Source organism: Panthera tigris, chromosome C1, assembly GCF_018350195.1.
Source record: "Panthera tigris isolate Pti1 chromosome C1, P.tigris_Pti1_mat1.1, whole genome shotgun sequence".
Classification (NCBI taxonomy): Eukaryota; Metazoa; Chordata; class Mammalia; order Carnivora; family Felidae; genus Panthera; species Panthera tigris.
The window spans coordinates 57,744,938-57,764,167 of record NC_056667.1 but is presented as its reverse complement, the minus strand read 5'-3'; the positions used below and the strand labels follow the sequence as shown (position 1 = coordinate 57,764,167).

Below are 19,230 nucleotides of genomic sequence, written 5' to 3'. Positions count from 1 at the left end.
ATAATTCACTGATGATCTCCTGGTTAAAGGATCTCCAACTTCTCTTAGTTCTCATTTGTAGCTCTCATTTGTTGAACTTGTGCTGGCCCTTTTACCATTTATTATCTTGCTACCTTAGCTTCTTTTAATTTTGCTGACAATCTCTGTTTCCTTAATAGCAACACCTCTTTTGGCTGTCTGTCACTCTTTTTGTACTCTTTTACTATCCCTAACTCTTTGGCTACTTTTCTCTATCTTTTCCATCTTAGAATACAAAATTATCTTCCTTCTGTCACATCATATTTCCCTGTTGGTATTGTTTCCACAACCACCGTTGAAAAACATATATACATTATTTTTATCCTTTGTTCCCTGGATGGCCATTTCCCTACTATAAACCAAGAAAAAGCTTTTCCTGTATCTTTTTATCATTGATAGCCTTAAAAATGTTTTTAAGTCAACATCTTATTTTGCTACTGTTGCTTTTCTTTTGTTTTTATTTTTCAACACTTCATTTCCCCATGTTGTGATTCATCATATCCTGTGGCTCCTTTCTTAATATCTCTTAGATTAGACCTTCCTACTACCATATGTATTCATGAGACCTTAATTATCTTATATGCATTTATATTAAATATTATTATTCAATACTGACATAGTTTCCTGGCAGTGAGCAATGAAAATTTAGATTGGTAGAGGGAAGAAAAAGGAGGTATTCCTTATAGAAGAAAAGGGATGAATAAATTCAGGGAAATGGGAATGAGAATGGTCTGTTTGAGGAAAGAGATCTGACTGCGGTGAAGATCTCTTATTGAGCATGGGAATGTGGTTTATGAAACGCTTTAAAAGCCACATACTAGGATCTGCTGTAGTTGGCAACAGAGAGTCATATTCTTTTTTTTTTAAGATTTAAAAAAAATTATTATTTATTTTGAGAGACAGAGTGTGGGAGGGTCATAAAGATAAGGAGATAGAATTTCAAGCAGGCTCTGCACTGCCAGCATGGAGCCTGATGCGGGGCTCGAAATCACTAACTGTGAGGTCATGACCTGAGCAGAAACCAAGAGTCAGATGCTTGACCAACTGAGCCATCCAGGCAACCCCAGAGAGTCATATATATGTTTTTTAACATTTATTTATTTTTGAGAGACAGAGTGTGAGCTGTGGGGAGTGGTTGGGGGGGGCAGAGAGAGAGGGAGACACAGAATTCGAAGCAGGCTGCAGGCTCCGAGCTGTCAGCGCAGAGCCCGATGCGGGGCCAAGTCATAAACCGTGAGATCATGATCTGAGCCGAAGTCGGATGCTTAACCGACTGAGCCACCTAGTCACCCCACATATATTTTTTTTAATGTTTATTTTTGAGAGAGAGAAAGACAAAGAATGAGTGGGGGAGGGGCAGAGAGAGAGGGAGACACAGAATCTGAAGAGGCTCCAGGCTCTGAACTTCCAGCACAGAGCCTGATGCGGGGTTCGAACTCACAAGCCCTGAGATCATGACCTGAGCTGAAGCCGGATCCTTAACTGACTGAGCCACCCAGGAGCCCCCAGAGTCATATTTGTTGATTTGATCCACAAGTAATTTAAGTGCTTTGCAGCTTTACTCATTAAATGTTTAAAATAACCTATCAGAGCAAATGGTTTTATTTTCCCCATTTTACAGATTAGAAAATTAAGATTTATAGATGTTAAATGACATTTCCAAGATCACACAACTAGTATGTAAGATGGATTGGAAAAGGGAGACATTGGAGGCAGGGAATTTATGGGAGACATTTTTACAGTTCTACAGGTGAGAAGTAGTAAGGATCTTGACCAGGATGGTACAGTGAATACTTAAGACAAAGAGATTATGACGTACATTTCCCAGAATGAAAGACTATGACTTGCTAGTAGTTTGAGTGTAGTGAATTAAGAATTGGAAAGATTTAAGGGTGAGTGTAGTGCTTCTATCTTGAAGAGTAGAATCATGGTGGTGCCAAGGTTAGAATTAGGAGATCTGGAAATGGAAATAGGTTTGGGGTTTTACATAATGTTTGTTTGCTATAATCAGTGTACTTGCTTCAACCATCTATCGAACTTCTTTGAAGTATTTGCTATTATTGGTAACTCAGTTCTTAAAATTTTCATTTTCTTAGGATTTGACTTTGGTCAGTGGTTCTTTTCCCTTCTCTTCTTATTCTTTTTTCCTATTCCCTTTTCTCTGCCACCTCTTGCATCCTCAATATGGTTCTCATTCCCTGCTATAAGTAATGATTCACAAATATATATTTCTACCAGGTAGATCTCTAAATGGAGATCTGTCTACTTAAATTCCTCATGGATATCATGTAGGTCTCCCAGGTACCTCAAAATTCAGCTCATCTAAAAGTAAATTCCTTTTTTCCTCTCCAAACTCCAAACCTGCTCTTTCTCCCATTGTCCTTGTTTTGGTGAATGATATCATTTTCTATTCAACCAGAAAACTGAGTTATTTTTGAAATATTTTCTTATATTCCATGTTCTAATTAGAGAACACGTGTGGTCCTTTCTGTCTCCCTAATGTCTTATTATTACCTCTTTTTAATCATACCATTATTGACACAATCCGGATATTTATTATTTCTCAACTGGACCATTGCAAAAGTCTCCTACATGATCTTCCTGTCCCCCTTCTTGTCTGCTTCTAAATTATCTCACATATTGGAGATAGATTGAACATTGAAAGCAAATTCATGAAATCTGCCTTCCTTAAAGGTACTTTAAAAGATCTCTATTTTGGGGCATCTGGGTGGCTCAGTTGGTTAAGCATCCAACTCTTGATTTTGACTCAGGTCATGATCTCTCAGTTTGTGGGATTGAACCCCAGATCAAGCTCTGTGCTGACAGTGTGGATTCTGCTTGGATTCTCTCTCTCTCTTTGCCCCCAACCCCCAAATAAGTAAACTTCTACAAAAAATCTTAAAAAATAAAAAAAATAAAAGGTCTTTATTTCCTAAAGAATGAAATCCAAATTCCTTGGCATGGCATGGAACCTTCTGTGATATGGCTTTTGCTCACTTTTCTGCCCTGTTTTTACCTTGCTATCTTAGATACCCTTATTACTGAGCTGTTTACAGTTTTTCAGATGTGCCAGGCTATATAGTACTTCATTCCATTGTTCACAGTTTCTGCTTCCTGGAATGCTCTTCTTGCACCACTTCCACACTTGTGGGACACCTACTTAGTGTCACTTCTTCCCTTGCCAGGAGACCATTATATTCTTTATGCTCCCACTAAATCTGGTATCATAGAGCTTCTAATGCTATATTCATTTATATGTCTTTCTTCCTCTGTTCCCTGTGGTTCTTTTAGCTGTATTCTCTGGTTCCTAATATTTTGCATCAGTGCATTCTAGGCTAGAGTTTGGCAAACTCTTTCTGTAAAGGGAAAAACAGTAAACGTTTCAGATATTTAGATATATTTTTGGACCAGATGGTCTCTGTCACAACTATTGACAGTATTTAAATGAATGAGTATGGCTATACTCCGATAAAATTTTATTTATAGAAACAGGTGGTACACTGGATTTGCCCTACTGGCCGTAGTTTACCAGCCTTTATTCTAGACTCTCGGATAACTTGTTAAATAATTTGAGCTCTTGCATATTAAAGACAACAGGATAGCTAACTAGGCAACAAATGAGCTAGAAGCATGGTATTGAAATAGAAGCCAGAGATTAAGGCTATTTATATAAGTATTAGCTAATGTTATAGTATCAATGAGATCACTAAAGGATTGGTATTTAGGGTATGTGTGTGTGTTTTATGCCTAAAAAAATACAGCAAAGCTAGATTTTAAACATTAATCCTCAAACAGGGAGTAGTTGTTTATACTAATATACATAAATAATAGCTGTTCAATAAATGTTTGTTGAATGAATGAATCAACAATTGGTCTTTTTCAATGATGTGGTTAGGCGATGGTCAGTCTATGATTTTATAGAAGAGTTCTGTTCCAAAAGTTTATTTGAAAAGAGGGTTTTCAAAAGTTAAGGCACGTTTCTTCATAGATAGTGTTATTTATCTAAAGTGTTGTTCACAAGCTAATACATAAAATCCTAATTGATTCATAACACATTTGAAACAATGTTTAACAGTTAGTTCTATGCAACCTATGACAGCCAAAGTTTTTCTTTAGAAAATTGTGTTCAGAATTAGTTTGTTCACTGGGACTACGTTTTTACCTCTTTAGCTTTAGCATTAATATCAAGATTTTTCATTTTTCTCTTCTAAGTGTGCAGGAAATGGTACTGTTGCAGTCCCAAGGTATTGCTGTTTTTTTCTGTAGTTCCATAGATTCAGAAATGGACTAAATCTGGGTGAAGTTTGGTGGGGAAGAATAGAAAACAGACCTCTCAGGAAGTTAGAAATCAGGATGTAAATCCTATGGACAATTCTCATTCCCCAGTTTCTGCTTTTTCTCTCTTCCTTCTCCCCCCCCCCCCCCCCCCCCCCCCCCCCAGGACACTGTAGTCTTAAAGTATCAGAGATTCTCTCTCTTGGCCTGTTACAGGACAGAACCTCATTTTATACCTACTTATTTACCATCCCATACCTGATCAGTAAGTCTTCTGCCTCTGAAGCAAGCACAAATCTTTTTTTTCTCATTTAAAACAGTAATAATCAGAGGTGCCTGGGTGGCTCAGTCTGTTAAGTGTCTGACTTCGGCTCAGGTCATGATCTCTGTTAATGAGTTCAAGCCCTACTTCAGGCTCTGGGCTGACAGCTCGGAGCCTGGATGGAGCCTGCTTTGGATTCTGTTTTTTCCCTTTCTCTCTGCCCCTCCCCAGCTAATGCTCTGTCTCTCTCTCTCAAAAATAAAAAATAAACAAAAAAAAATAATAATCAGTTATTATATGCCAGCCCTGGGGAATATGTAGAGGATAAACTTGAAATAAGACTACTTACTAAGTTTAGAAACCATGGGTTGATATTTTCAGATTCCATTTCTTTCTATAAGGAATATAGAGAAAGTTTCCTTCCTTTCTTCTCTCCTTCTCTCCTTCTCTCCTCATCTCCCCTTTCCTTCCATTTTATAGCTATTAGGAAAGAAAGGCTCAAATGATAGTGGTGGGTCTTTGGATGAAAAAAGAATTAAAGTAAGATTCATCTGTATTAAAAAAAACCTTTATATGGGAATTTTGTCTCAGACCTGTCAACTTAATTCTTAATCTTTTAAAATTGCTCTACATACTCTATATTTCTGTAATGGATAAGTCAGTATTGTTTCCATGACATATTTTGAACACAAAGTATTGTATTTCATGTACCCTGTATATATAGACTTATAATTAATCATAATTCTAACTTAGTTAGATATATGGAGTTTAAACTTCTGTAATTGGTTTTTAGGATAAGTAGTACTTCACATTTTTTAGAATCTGACCTTTTGTTTTTGAAATCTAACATTTTAATTGTTGATTATTTTCATATGTAGTACTAATAACCTTTGAAAACATAGATTTTTATATTTAACTTTTGTTCCCACTGCAGGAATCAGAGATGGAAACAGAAGAAGAGGTTGACATCTTAATGAGTAGTGATATTTACTCTGCAACTTTATCAACCAAATCAATTTCTTTCACACGTGCCCAAACAGGATGGCTTTTTCGGGAAGATAAAACAGTATGTGCCAATCTTGATTTTTCAGTTTAAAAAATTGTTTATTTTTTAATGTTGCCAAAATAATGTGGTGGAGGTGTAGGAAGCTTACTGACTTATTTTCCAGTAGTTTATTCTCTCCTCCTTGAATCAAAGATAGGGAATTATAATGGTTGTTTACAGAGTTGGAAGTTATTTTTACAGAAGCCAGGAGAGAAAGTTTAGCTCATTTGAATTTTATGTTGGGAAAGATTCTTGATGTCAACTGCCTTGTTATTTACAGGGAACAGTGTCTTCACATGGTTCTATTATATTTCTAATGCTTTTATTCCTTAAGAAGACCATTAAGAGGGATACACTTTTGAATTCATTTCCCTGGACCTTTTTATTGTTTCCACATTGACTTCAAAACTATTTACTCACTCAGAATCTGTTTCTCAGTAGTCCATATATATGACTAAAATTAAATAAGCTTACATTTCTATAACACTGTCATTAAATTAAATTTCCATGGAGATTCCCTCATTAGTGAATTGTAAATTCTTTCCATAATTCCCATTTCATCTGCCAGCAAGAGGTTATATAAGACTATTCAAAATATGTTAAAAATGTTTAATTAGACATATGAAGAAGCATTTGGTAGAGTTTTAAAGTTAAGAATAAATCATCATATAGGTGAAGACCAAGATTTATTGCTTTTAAAAATTATGTATTTAAAATTATGTTTTATTACACATGGTAGAAATGAATATATTCTTCCTGGAAAAATAAAAACAGCTTGTATTAGAGTTCTCTGAGGAAATCAGTAGATCTCTGTCTGTATCTCTATCTAGATATATGTATATCTCTATATAAATATATGGATATAGAGAGAGAAGGAGGGAGGAGTATGGAAGAGATTGATTTATTTAAGGGAATTGACTTATGTGAATATAGGTGATGGCCACTCTGAAATCTGTAGAGCACTCTAGCAGGTCAGAAATTCAGGTAAGAGTTGATGTGGTCTTGAGTCTAAAATCTACAGGCTAGAATCTTTGGCAGGGTTTCTGTGTCACAGCCTTGGGGCAGAATTTCTTTTCCTTTGGGAAATTTTAGTCTTTGCTCTTAAGGTTGGCAGTTGTTTGAATGAAGCCTACCCACATTGTGGAGGGTAATCTACTTTATTCTAAGTCTAGTGATTTAACTCTTAATTACATCTAAAAAATACCTCCATAGCAACATTGAGACATGTTAAGCCAGACAGCTGGGCACCATAGTCTAGCCAAGTTGATACAAAATTAATCACCATACAACCTTATACATAAAGTTATAAAGTACCCCTTTACGAGTACTCAGTCCCCAGAGCCCTTTGTAAAGGATTATCCATTAGTATACTCAACTTTTTTTTATGTTCTGCATTCACAAATATGTATCCCTAGTAATATGTAGCTTTAGTTGTTGATATTTCTTTATTTTTTTCTAGTGTTATATCTATTGGTTTGCACCTTTTTTTCCCACTCTTTAGTTTGTTTAGAAGCTTTTTCTTATCAGTAGTGCCACTTCATTCTTTTTAACAACTGCATAGTATTCCATAGTATGGATTGTAGTTTATTTATCCAGTCTCTTATTTATGGACATTTTGATGAATAACACACATTTGTGTCCAGTTTTCTGCCATTATAAATGATGTCGTGTTTATCATCCATTTACATGCCCTTTCATTGTCTATTATAGACAGCAAGAAATGGAATGGCTGGATTATGAAGAATATACACTTAAAATTTTTATTGATATGATAATTTACTTTTAATAAATTCTTTCTCATTAGAAGATTTCAAAAAGTGAGAATTATCACCTGAGTATTTCTCAGCCACAGAAAAATTCTCACTTTTAGATATAGGCTCCTCAACTTTCTTCTCTAAGCCTGTTTGGCAACAAATAGTATTATAGGATTCCTAGTTGTGAGCTCCTACACTGCAATCCCTTTGTTGGCTTGAAGTCTTATTTGTTTGTACTCTGTTCTTCTGGACAGCATTAGAGGATCACCTCAAGAGAAGATAAAAATTGAAGCTGCTATTCATCTAGTACTACTGCTAAGCAGCTCAAAGCTCTTGAACAGCGTCTAGGTGATCTTCTTAAATCTTTGACAGGTAAGGAGGGAGTCAGTAATACTTATGGTTCCCATTTTGTAGGTAGAAACAGGTGCAGAATGCCTTACTTTTTGGTGACTGGTAAGGAGGCCACCAAAAACAAGGTAGACATGGAAATAACTCTAAACACATAGTTTTGGAATGCCAGGAAACATCAGAAGATGGAGACCAAGTGATTTGCATGCAGGTAGAAATGAGAAGCTTGTTTTCAGTAAGTTATTGATCATGTTTTTTGTAGTAAGCTGTTTGAAACTGACCACCCATGGGTCTGCAAAAGGTGAAGGTTAATGTTGAAGAAGGACTTCATTGAAAGGAAATAATTCTTTTCTTGATATCATTTATATCACTTGAGTTTCCCTATCCCTAATCCATAATGTAAGCACTTAATTGTAATTGTATTGGTGAGCAAAACTATTCTGTTGTTCTCTCTTCTTTATTGAAAGCACCAAGCAGCTGTAACTTGAAGTTTGATCCTGTTAGAGAATAGAGTATTGGAACAGGTAATTAATTCTAGTTATGCTAGAGATTCTTATGTAATTTAGATTATTTCTTTTTATTCCACTTTTTTTTTCTATCTATAAAATGGGAACAGTAATTATCCCTGACCCCTCCTTGTTACTCATGGTGTTTGACTATCAGCTAAATAAAGTTTCAGATAGCTTTGTGCTACTTGGGAGTAGATTTTAAAGGAATACTATGTGGTATTTCTATTTAGATTTAATTCATTTGCAGATTAACTACCATACATCTTGGGTGTTTTAAATTTTCCTTTACAAATTTTAAATGTGTAATTGTATATATATTCTTAAATTTAATAAAATGTATAAAATAATTTGTTAAGTTCAAGTACCAAGTGAATATTTATTTTCACCTAAATGTTACATGTTTATGGAAAAACATTGTGTATTACTTTGAAACTTTCTTTTTGATCTAAGATAAACTTAATTTGTTTTATTATTCTGAAATATTTGAATGTTTTATTATTTTGATTATTTAATTTTGTTTTAGGAAAGAGTAGGAAACTTTTTGGCAGACTTTTATCTGGTGAATGGACTTGTTTTAGAATCAAGAAAAAGAAGAGAACATCTTAGTGAAGAAGATATTCTTCGAAATAAGGCCATTATGGAGAGTTTGAGTAAAGGTGGAAACATAATGGAACAGAATTTTGAGGTATAATATTTCTAATTTACAATTTTCTAAAGAGAGAAGGGGTAGACTTCAATCCTGGCGCTCAGTGAGTTTATAGAAGAACATTCATAGATTTGTTTGTTTGTTTGTTACTATGTATCACCTTTTATTTTTCTGTGATAGGGCCTTTGGTGACTTTTTTGTGAATTTATTCTTGGTCTTCGAGTCTTCATTAACAGATTAAACTCATTTTATAAGCATGAAACCCAGTGTTAATTTTTAATCTGTGTCCCTTTGCATATGTTTTTCCTACTTCATCACCTGAAATCTGTTGCTCTGAAGGCCCAGCTCCTTAATGAAGTCATTTCTAATCTATACTTGCCCATAAGTTTTTTATTCAGCATGTGTATATTGAGAACATGCTTTCTGTAAAGAATTGTGTGCCAGTAAGGAAAGGGGAGGGGAAATTAGGAAATACTAAGGTACATGGGACATCATCATTGCTTCTGCAATCTTATTACCTAATCAGATGAATTGGATGGGTTCCTAAATTTATTTTTCATTTTGACAATTTTAGATTTACAAAAAGCAACTAAAACAGTACAAAGAATTCCTGGATGCTCTTCATCAAGATTCCCCAAATGTTAACATTTTACTACATTTGTATAGCAGTGTTTTTCAAATCGAAGGCACCATAGGGACCACTTAGTAGTTTATGAAATCAATTTAGTAGGCTGTGACCACCCTTTTTAAAAGAGAAAAAAACTAGAGTCTAAATAATGATGTTATAGTTAAACCAGAGGACATCACATGTAGTATAGGTCATTATTTCTTTATGAAACCAAGTTTCAGGGGTGTATGTGTTTGTAAATATGTATATGTGTGAATGCTGGTTTGAAGTGTAAAATGTGTCACAATAGCAAAAAGTTTAAAGGCTATTTTGAGGAGGCTTGGATTCCTTGAACATTTAGTCTCTCCTATGGTGTCAGATTATGTTTTAGCAATAGATAACCATTTCAGATTAGTATGCCAGGTTCCAGCTAATTCATGGTAATGCTGTGCATGCCAGGAAAATATTTTAATGTTTAGAAAGTTCATGTGTTTAAGTGAATCAGCCATAGTTTAGTTAAATAAGTACAGGATATGAAGTATTTAACAATCCTCATTAAATGTTAAAGTTGTGATTATGCCAGTGTAGTGTGGTCCTGTCCCCTTTCTGCCAGATCCTCTTGTACTTACTTTCTTTGGGCCATGGGATAGAGCCTCACAGGATTTCATTTTCTGGAAGCCTTCGGGTACTTACTGATCTCTTGAGCAGTAGGTTATGCTTAGGAAATAGATATGGAGAAGATGAACTGAGAGAGGGAATGCTGAGCTCCATCTTTAACAAAGCTGCTACCCTCTCCCATTATTGACCAGATAAAAGGCCATTTCTTTGGACTTGCCCTGTGATTTAAATTTTATTGGACTTGTTAAAAATTCTGAATAGGTATATAATAGAACAAAATAATATGAAATAAATTAATTAATTAGCTTTTGACTTCTGGTCAGAAATCAAAGGAAACACTTCCTGTGTGAGTCATAGCCCCTTGAACTGTATAGTTCTTGATGAATATTTAGATTCAGTTTTTCAATTTGTATAAAAGAAAAAAACTTGATGGGATTTTGATAGGATGATGTTGAATCTGTAGATCAATCAATTTTTACATAAATGCCTGCTTGATTTTTCTTAATTTGACTTTTCATTTTGAGATAATTGTAGGTTCACATACACAGTTGTAAGAAATAATACAGAGAGATTCTATATATGCCTCACCCAGTTTCCTCCAGTGTTAACATCTTGCAAACCAGTAATATCATCACAAGCAGGGTATTTGCATTTATAGGCAAGATATAGAACATGGCCATCACCACAAGATCCCTCCTTCCCCTTGGATAGGCACACCTACCTTTTTGCCCCTTTGCCCCTTCCCTGTCCCTTATCCCTGGCAACCATTAATCTGTTTCTCCATTTTTAAAATTTTGTCATTTCAAGGATGTTGTATATAACCTTTTGATACTGGCTTTTTTCCTCCTTCACTAGGCTTAATTCCCTGGTAGTTTTTCCAGGTGTGTATATCAGTAGTTTGTTCCTTTTACTACTGAGTAGTAGTCCATGGTATGAATGTACCATAGTTTGCTTAACTATTCACCTGTTGAAGGACATTTGGGTTTCCAGTTTGGGGCCATTTATGAGTAAAGCTGTCATAAACATTCACATATAGGTTTTTGTGTGGACATAAGTCTTTATTTCTTTGGTAAATAAATGTTCTAAATGGTCTCTTTGGGAATGCATGAAGCTGGCTGTTTGTGTGTGTGCATGAGGGGTAAATGGGCAAGGGGGACCCTTAAGGAGTGGGCCCTAGGACTCTGTGTGCCCCACTGCCCTGATGGCTCTGGACAATGGTTCATGCTAGTTGTTTGATGTATCTACTCTGTGTACTGTTCATACTGTAACTGGGGCCCATAGGTGCAAGAGCACTTGGCTCTGATGATCCCAAACAGAGTAGGTTAGGCCACTTGCCACTGACAAAATCCAAAGGCAGAGAGACAAGTGGTGGTGAAACAAGAAAGGAATTTATTTCAGTGAGTCCAACACTGGGAACACGGCTAACTGATGTCTCAAAGACTATCCAAAGTGCTGACAGTACTTCTGGGTTTATGCAAGGAAAATGTGGGACAGAGGTCAGTGCGTACGTGCAGCTGGACAGTAAAGGTCAGGTTGATCATTGTCTTGAGGTCAGTCACACAGGGTCTTGCTGGTGTCTTGGCAGTTTTTATTGCTGAAAGGAATAGTTTGAGTTTCTATCAAGGGATGCTTTGCATGTAGGGTTTTTGCCCAAGTTAAAAGATAACTGGAAAGAAGAACTTAATCAATTAGAAAGTATAGACGGAGGTTGAATGGAGGTATTTGAAGTCCTCTCTCAATACTTATCTCTAGAATGCCCAGATCTTGTTCTTGCTCTGGTCCATTCAAAACTCCCTCCATAGTGAAGAGTTCATATTCCTCCCCTCCACACACACACAAAGACTACAGTCAGGTCCAGGTGCAATTGCTGGGTTTTGTGGTCGTTGAATGTCTTTTCATGTACTTATTTGCTATAAAATATACAGATTTATATCCTCTTTGATAAAATGTCTCTTCATGTCTTCCCATTGTCTAATTGGATTGTTTCTTTACTGTTGAGTTTTCAAAGTTCTTTATATATTCTAGATACTAGTTCTTTGTCATATGTGTGTACAGGTATTTTTTTCCTACTCTGTAGCTTATCTTTTCATCCTATTAAATGGGTCTTTTGAAAGGAAAAGTTTTTAATTTTGATGAGGACCAGTTTATCAGTTTTTGTTTTATTGCTTCCACCAAGTCTAAAAACTCTGTGCTTATCTGCAAGCCCCTAAGATTTTCTCCTATATGTTTTTGATAAAGTCTTATATTTCTACATTTTACATTTAAGTCCATGAATTAGTTAATTTTGTATAAGGTGTAATGTCTTTTTACTTCTTTCTTCTTTTCTTTCTTTTCCTTCCTTCCTTCCTTCCTTCCTTCCTTCCTTCCTTCCTTCCTTCCATATTTTATTTGCCTTTGATGTCCAGTTGATTTAACACCATTAAAATAAAAAGAGCTATGCTTCTTCCATTGAATAACCTGCTGGAATTTTTATTGAGGTACTGTTGAATCTGTAAATTAAAGTCTGGAGACTTGATATCTTAAAAATATTGAATCTTGTATTTCATGAACATGGTATGTCTCTCCATTTATTTAGGTCTTTTATAGTTTATCTCAGAAGTGTTTTGTAGTTTTTAGTATACAAGTCTTACACATTATTTTACTAAATTTATCTGTCAAGCATTTAGTATGGCAATGTGTTTGGATTTCATTTTCCAGTCGTTCCTTGATAGTATATAGGAATATATATGATATTTATATATTAGTTATATCGTTTTTATAGATTCCTTAGGGTTTTCTACAGATGACCATATCATCAGGTAATAAAGGTTTACTTTTTCCTTGGTAATCTTTTTGCCTTTGTTTGTTTTTCTTACTTTATTATACTGGGAAGTAACTGGGAAGTAACACTACAATATAATGTTGAATAAAAGTCCTGAGAGCAGATGCCATGCCTTTTACCTGACCTTAGAAGGCATTTTTTTATATCAGTGTGAATTTTAAAAAATCATTATACTAATTTGCAATCTGGCAGAAGTAATTTATTAAGAATTACTAAGAGCCGTGACTATATTGTTATTTGTTAGCTCTATAATCCTTATAAGATTATATTTTTAATTGTTTTAGAATGAGGAAGTATGCATCTCATATGTAGTTTGGACTTTTGATAGGGAAGAACTGAAAAATTACATTTGAGAATTTTTTGGAGTTCAATTATAAATATTTAGAAGAAATTTAAAGAAAATAGTAATTCTATCAGATACTCATCTATACATATAATTTGATTTGGCTGAATCAGGTAAGGTACAGGATGCAAGAATATCAAAATAGTATTGATAGGTCTAATTATAAAAGATACAAAAAGCTGTGTTTGTGTGTGTATGTGTGTTTGTGTGTGTGTGTGTTTGTGTGTGCGTGTATTTTCTTAGATAGAATTTGCTAGCACATGAAAAGCAGCATGAAATTGATACCAGTTTAATTATATTCAATAGTGGGAATTAAAGGAGGAGAGAAATATTTGCATGCATTTTGTAGGTAATTTTAGGAATATAGTTCTTTTAAACCTACATGAGCTTTTTAGGAAAGGTATGTATAAATTAACATGCAAAAGTTTAAAAATTTGGGTTAAAAAAGAGTAAAGGGAGGGATCTGTTGGGTTTTAATGATGAACTATGTTTATAATCTTAACACAGTTTAAAAAAACATATACAGGAGTTTAAAAAAACATAGGACCCTTAACCCAGGCTGTTCTTGCTTTAAGTATATTCCTTTCCAGTCTGCCTTGGTTGTAGTTGCTTCTTTCTGTATATTCAGATGTTTAACATGTCTTAGAATTTCTTTCAAAATATTGGGAAGCTGAAGTTGGGAGAGGAGTGGCAGAACCTTAAGATACCATCCTGGAGAGATGCTGTTGGTAAATGTAGTAAAAAAAAATCAGTATTGTGGTATTTAAAAAATTATGTTCATAAAAGGCGTATTAGTAAAAAATATGTTTGGCTTTGGAGCATTATTGAAAATTTCAAGAACCTAGAAAATAAATATAATTATTATTGTTTTAAAAAACATGAAAATAATATTTTTAAGCCACATTTTAATAGAAATTCAGTTTTTAAAAATAAATGTCTAATTTTTTTCAGAATAAATTTATATTCTTTGTTGTAAATGAATAGCTTTGAGTTTCTTCTTTTTTTTAGGCAAATATTTTTTCTAATTTCCGTAAGAAATAACTTATAGATAGCATTTAGGAGGAATTGTTTGCCATTTAACTAGTTTGCCATGCCTCTTCTTCCTCTCCCTCCTTTCCAGATATGTTTTTCATATTTAGTGTATATTTTTGATACACAGAGGATCTGAAGTGGGCTCTCTGTTGACTGCAGACAGCCTGATGCAGGGCTCGAACTCATGAATTGCGAGATCATAACCTGATTCAGAGTCGGACACTTAACCGACTGAGCCACCCAGGCAGGCGCTCCTTGACAATATTTTTTATAGGAAAACTTAAGTGCTCAGAAATTCTTAAGTCATGGGTACTTGCTCCTATGTTTTTGGTGCTTTTTTCCCTTTTTGTTCTAACCAGTTATTGTTGGAGGAGGGAACAATTCTCCATTTATACCTTAGATACAGAGTCATTGGTAAAAGCATTTATTGTATACAAACTATGTATATATTATGTGTGTGTATATAATTTATATATTATATATTTAAATATATAAATATTTAAAATAGAAATATAATATTGAGTTAAAGTCTATTACTATTTATGTATTTTTTAAGTGTATAAAATCTAAATAGGAATACATAGATATAAAATAAATGAATGTCTTAAACTTCCAGAAGCCTTTGCTATATAATAGAATGGTGGCAAACCTAGCAATAAATTTAAAAATATTTTTTATATGCTTCAAGGAAAACAGGCATTTGAATTTTTGCATTTAATCATGAAGAAAGGTTTGATAACATTTCAGTTACAGAACCTGCTGACCTGGGGAAATAACATTAGAAAACCATCTGGTATTCTGTGGCAGCCTTCATGTCTTCCTGTTTCATTAGATAGCTATGGTAGCAGTGCTGAGGGAACACTAAAGGATGTAGCTACAAGTGTCAGTTTGTCACAAAGGATCAATTAGAATAAACAAAGCAGGAAAGACCTTATTAAAATATAATAATTGATACCATGATGAGGTAAAGTACTGAATAAAAGGTTAAATTAGATTTATTACAGTCTCTTTATAAGATGGTAATGTATACATGTATAAGATGGTAATGTACAGTTTAGGAAGAATTTTATTAGAAACAGTAGGAACTGCCTAGAGAAGTTTATTACCTGAAAAAATATACTTAAGTGACATGCCACATTATCTAATCATGCCTGGCAAATGAGTCTTTATTATGATAATATGTATGTATGTATGATAATACATGTATATATACAAGTATAAAACCAGTTATAGTCAAATATACATAAGTATTAACCAGACTGGAAGCAAGAGTAGACAAATTTGAAGCAGTGTTCAAAGAGAAATTGATTATAGCCTACTTAGTTAGAGATTTAGATGGAGGTGAGATTAGCCTTTGCTGTTTTTCTGTGTTGGAGCAGCAGTCTTAAGTTTTTCCAGCCTTTTCCCCCAGAATTACAGGTTCTGTTAGTTAACATATATCTGTCTGTCTTTTGCAATGCTACAAGATACTATTTTACCTCGTATCACAATATTTAGGAGGGTCATTAACTACCTTTTAAGCCTGCTTGTCATTGTACTAAGCCATTGCCACATACCACAGCTTTGTGTGTAGTGTCCTACTTCATGTATTAAATTGGTATTGATTACTTTTTTCTTCTGTAAAAATCTGAGTTTGTGTGGTTTCTCTGCTCTGTGGGTTAATCTCAGACCTACTCTTTTTTGGTCTTATTTCTTTGCTATTCTTAGATGTGACTCTCATCCACATGGTTTAAGATTATTTATTATGTATTTAGTATTGCAGCTAGCAGGAATAGTAGTAATTCCTAATAATAGTTTGGAATAGTTTGGAAGGAGAGGACTTGCCTGTTTTGTTTGAGGACCCAATCAGAAGTTGCACACATCACTCTGCTCACATCCCATTGGTTAGAACTTAGTAACATGGTAACACTTGGCTAGGATGGCTAGAAAAATAAGTCTTTAATCTAGTAAGTCATATGTGTAGTGAAAAATTTGAATGGGAGTTTTGTTTGTTTATATATTTAATTTATGTATGTATGTATTTATTTATTTTACAATAAAGAATGGGAGAATAGACACTAGGTAGACAACTAGTGGTCTCTAATGTCTCATTGGTTGGATACATATCTGATGATGCTTCTGTTATCATTTAAACACTGGTAACTCTCACCCAAAATATACTTTGGACTGTGACTTTTCTCCTAATCACCAGATCTTTAGTGCTTTCCATCAACTCCATTTGGATAAACATAAGTATCTAAAATTTAGTATATTTAAATCTGATCAAACAATTTTGTTCCTCCTGCCTGTCTTCTCTGTCTTGAGTGATGGCACCATTATCACTACCATTACCCAAGCCAGCAATATGAAATTTGTCCTTAGACTTCTTTTAGCTTTCCTTACCCTTGTGTCTGATCAATACAAAATGTTGAAGATTTCTTGAATCTATTTTTCTCTTTCCATTTTGAAACAGCAGGCTGTTGTCATTTCTCATTTGGATTACAGAGATAGCTTTGTAACTTACACACAGCTCCCAGAGTGCTCTGCCTGAAATAGATTGAACTTTGTAATGCCTGTGCTCAATAGCTAAAGTGTATAGAGTAATTACTACGTGTCAGGCACTGTTTTAAGTACTTTATATTTAACCAGCCTTTTTTATCCTCACAACAACCTTGTGAGGTTATATAGTTGACTAAACTGAGACAAAAGAGGTTGAATAATTTGTCCAAACTCAGTTGGTAATTGGTGAAGACAGGGTTTAATCAGTCTGGCTCCAAAATGTGTGTGTTTAAAAAAAAAAACAAAACACATTATATTGTTCAAAATATTTGTCTGTTGCTTCCTGAGAAAAATACAGATCTACTCAGTGCACAAAACCCTTACAAACTACTTTTTCTCATTTCTGTCTTGCTCCCTTATCCCTGTTTCTTACTAGTTTCTCTTCACATACTCTACTCCCACTAAGTACACACACTACACTTGCAGTTTTCCAGTACACCGCATTTTTCTCACCGTTGTGCTTTCCTCAGTCTCCTTCAACTGGTGATTTTGTTCTCTTTCTTTTCGACTCAACTGCTCAGGAACCATGATTGCTGGCACTTACCTTTGGCCACTCCAGTCTGAGTCAGAAACACCTCTGTGAGTTTATGTCCTCCTTTAGATCCCTAAATCATAGCCCCCATTATTCTGGATGATAACCTACTTTCTGTGTGTCTCTTGTAAGCTTTTCACAGATGGAAAAGCTTTCATACTGCCTATGTTCAGACACTGTTAGTTTCCTTTTTAACGACATCCTTTGATGCTATTCAGAGATCTCAATGACTTCTGACCAACAAAATGTATGGCCCCTTTTCAGGCTTCTTTCTCTTTAAAAGTCTTTGTATCATTGTATTTAACAGTCTTTTGGCCTCTCTGACAAGTTGATGCTCTGATTTTTCTTTTTTCTGTATTGATTAATATTTGGCTTCTTTCTGTCTCTCCCACCACCCCCAAACCACCAATGCATGTTATTTTTAGGACTTAGTCATCAACCCTCTGTTTTCTCACATATATATATATATATATATATATATATTTTTTTTTTTTTTTTTAATCTAGTTAGAGAATTCCCATATCTTTAACCCTGATTTCTTCCCTTTTCTTTTTGTAACTTCCCTCTAGAAACTTCCCTGGATATAACTGTTACTGTTATTTACTGAATACTTTATTCTGTTCTAGGCAGTATGCTCTTTCTATGTACATTAACTCCTTGAATTCTTAACTATAAGATAGGTGGTCATCTCCCATTTTGCAGGGGAGTTAAATTGACATAAGAGAATGTAACTTGCCCAAATCTCTACAACTACCAGTGGAGCTGGGATTCCAACCCAGTTTGCTGTTTTCAAAATTCTTGATTTTAACAGCTCTAATATCCTACCTATTAACATCTAATGCTCATAATATCCAGAAAGAAAGGTACTTCTCTGAATGGGGCCCTCTCCCAGTGTCAACTCTTTATCTTGTTATTTATATCAGTCTTTCATTGATTGCCCTTTGCTCCATGAGTTTGTCTTGGCAGTTTTCAATTTCTGAGACCACTCCCTTAGTCCTTATTGCAAATCCATCCTGTGGTAATACAAATTGATATTTAACAAAGACAGCATGTAAGTTTTAAAAACTGGTATGATCTTTATCACTATTGTTACTCTCTCTTCTGAACTTCCCTTTTCAGTTCAAATACATCAACTACATTTTTTTTTTACCATTAATTCTTCTTGTCTAAAATATACTTTTTATTTTGTTTTCATTTAAATCTGAGCGTCCATCTCCTAGTCTCAATTTATTGTCCATAGAAGGTTGTTCTTTTTTCTGAACTTCAGTACTACTCAGTTTTTTGTAAGTTCATTTGGCCTTTAATCATGTAATATTTTATAATTCTGACTAACTGTTATGTCTGTATGTTTGTTTTTTTTTTTTCTTTCCAACTCTGAATTGTAAATTCCTTGAAGTCAGGGTTAGTTTTTATATTTCTCTTTTGTTCCCATGTTCAACATCTGGCATAATATCAGGAATATTTTAGATGATTAAAACATTGAATGAATGGATTTTATTACTTTGATACTTGTCTTATTTGAGATTTAGGAAAAAAAATAATCTTACTGATGGAGCTTAAATCACCATGGAACTATCTCAGAAGTACTTCCTAAAGCATTATATTGAAGAGATTTAATTTAAGTACGTTAGCAATTTAAATAGTTTATTTTATGTTTTTATTTTATATTTTTAAAAATAAGACATTTTTCTTTCCTCTCTCCCTCTCTTTGTCTCTTCTTTCTTTGTTTCTTTTTATTTTTTGGCAGCCGGTTCGAAGACAGTCCCTTACCCCTCCTCCTCAGAACACTATTACATGGGAAGAATATATATCTGCTGAAAATGGAAAGTAAGTTTTTTTTATTTTATTTTGGAAAGTAAGGGTTGTTGTTGTTGTTTTATTT

The 19,230-nt window shown here is 34.3% G+C and overlaps 1 protein-coding gene across 2 annotated transcripts in view; it reads left to right on the top strand.

Moving 5' to 3' along the window:
* Positions 1 to 19,230, top strand: part of ANKRD13C (ankyrin repeat domain 13C) — a 94,498-nt gene that overhangs the window by 60,651 nt on the left and 14,617 nt on the right. For both annotated transcript variants that reach the window (XM_042997555.1, XM_007089808.2), the window contains 3 exons: positions 5,490 to 5,621; positions 8,735 to 8,896; positions 19,096 to 19,175. In XM_042997555.1, the coding sequence (XP_042853489.1) occupies positions 5,490 to 5,621; positions 8,735 to 8,896; positions 19,096 to 19,175 (374 nt within the window). The remainder of the gene's footprint in view (positions 1 to 5,489; positions 5,622 to 8,734; positions 8,897 to 19,095; positions 19,176 to 19,230) is intronic.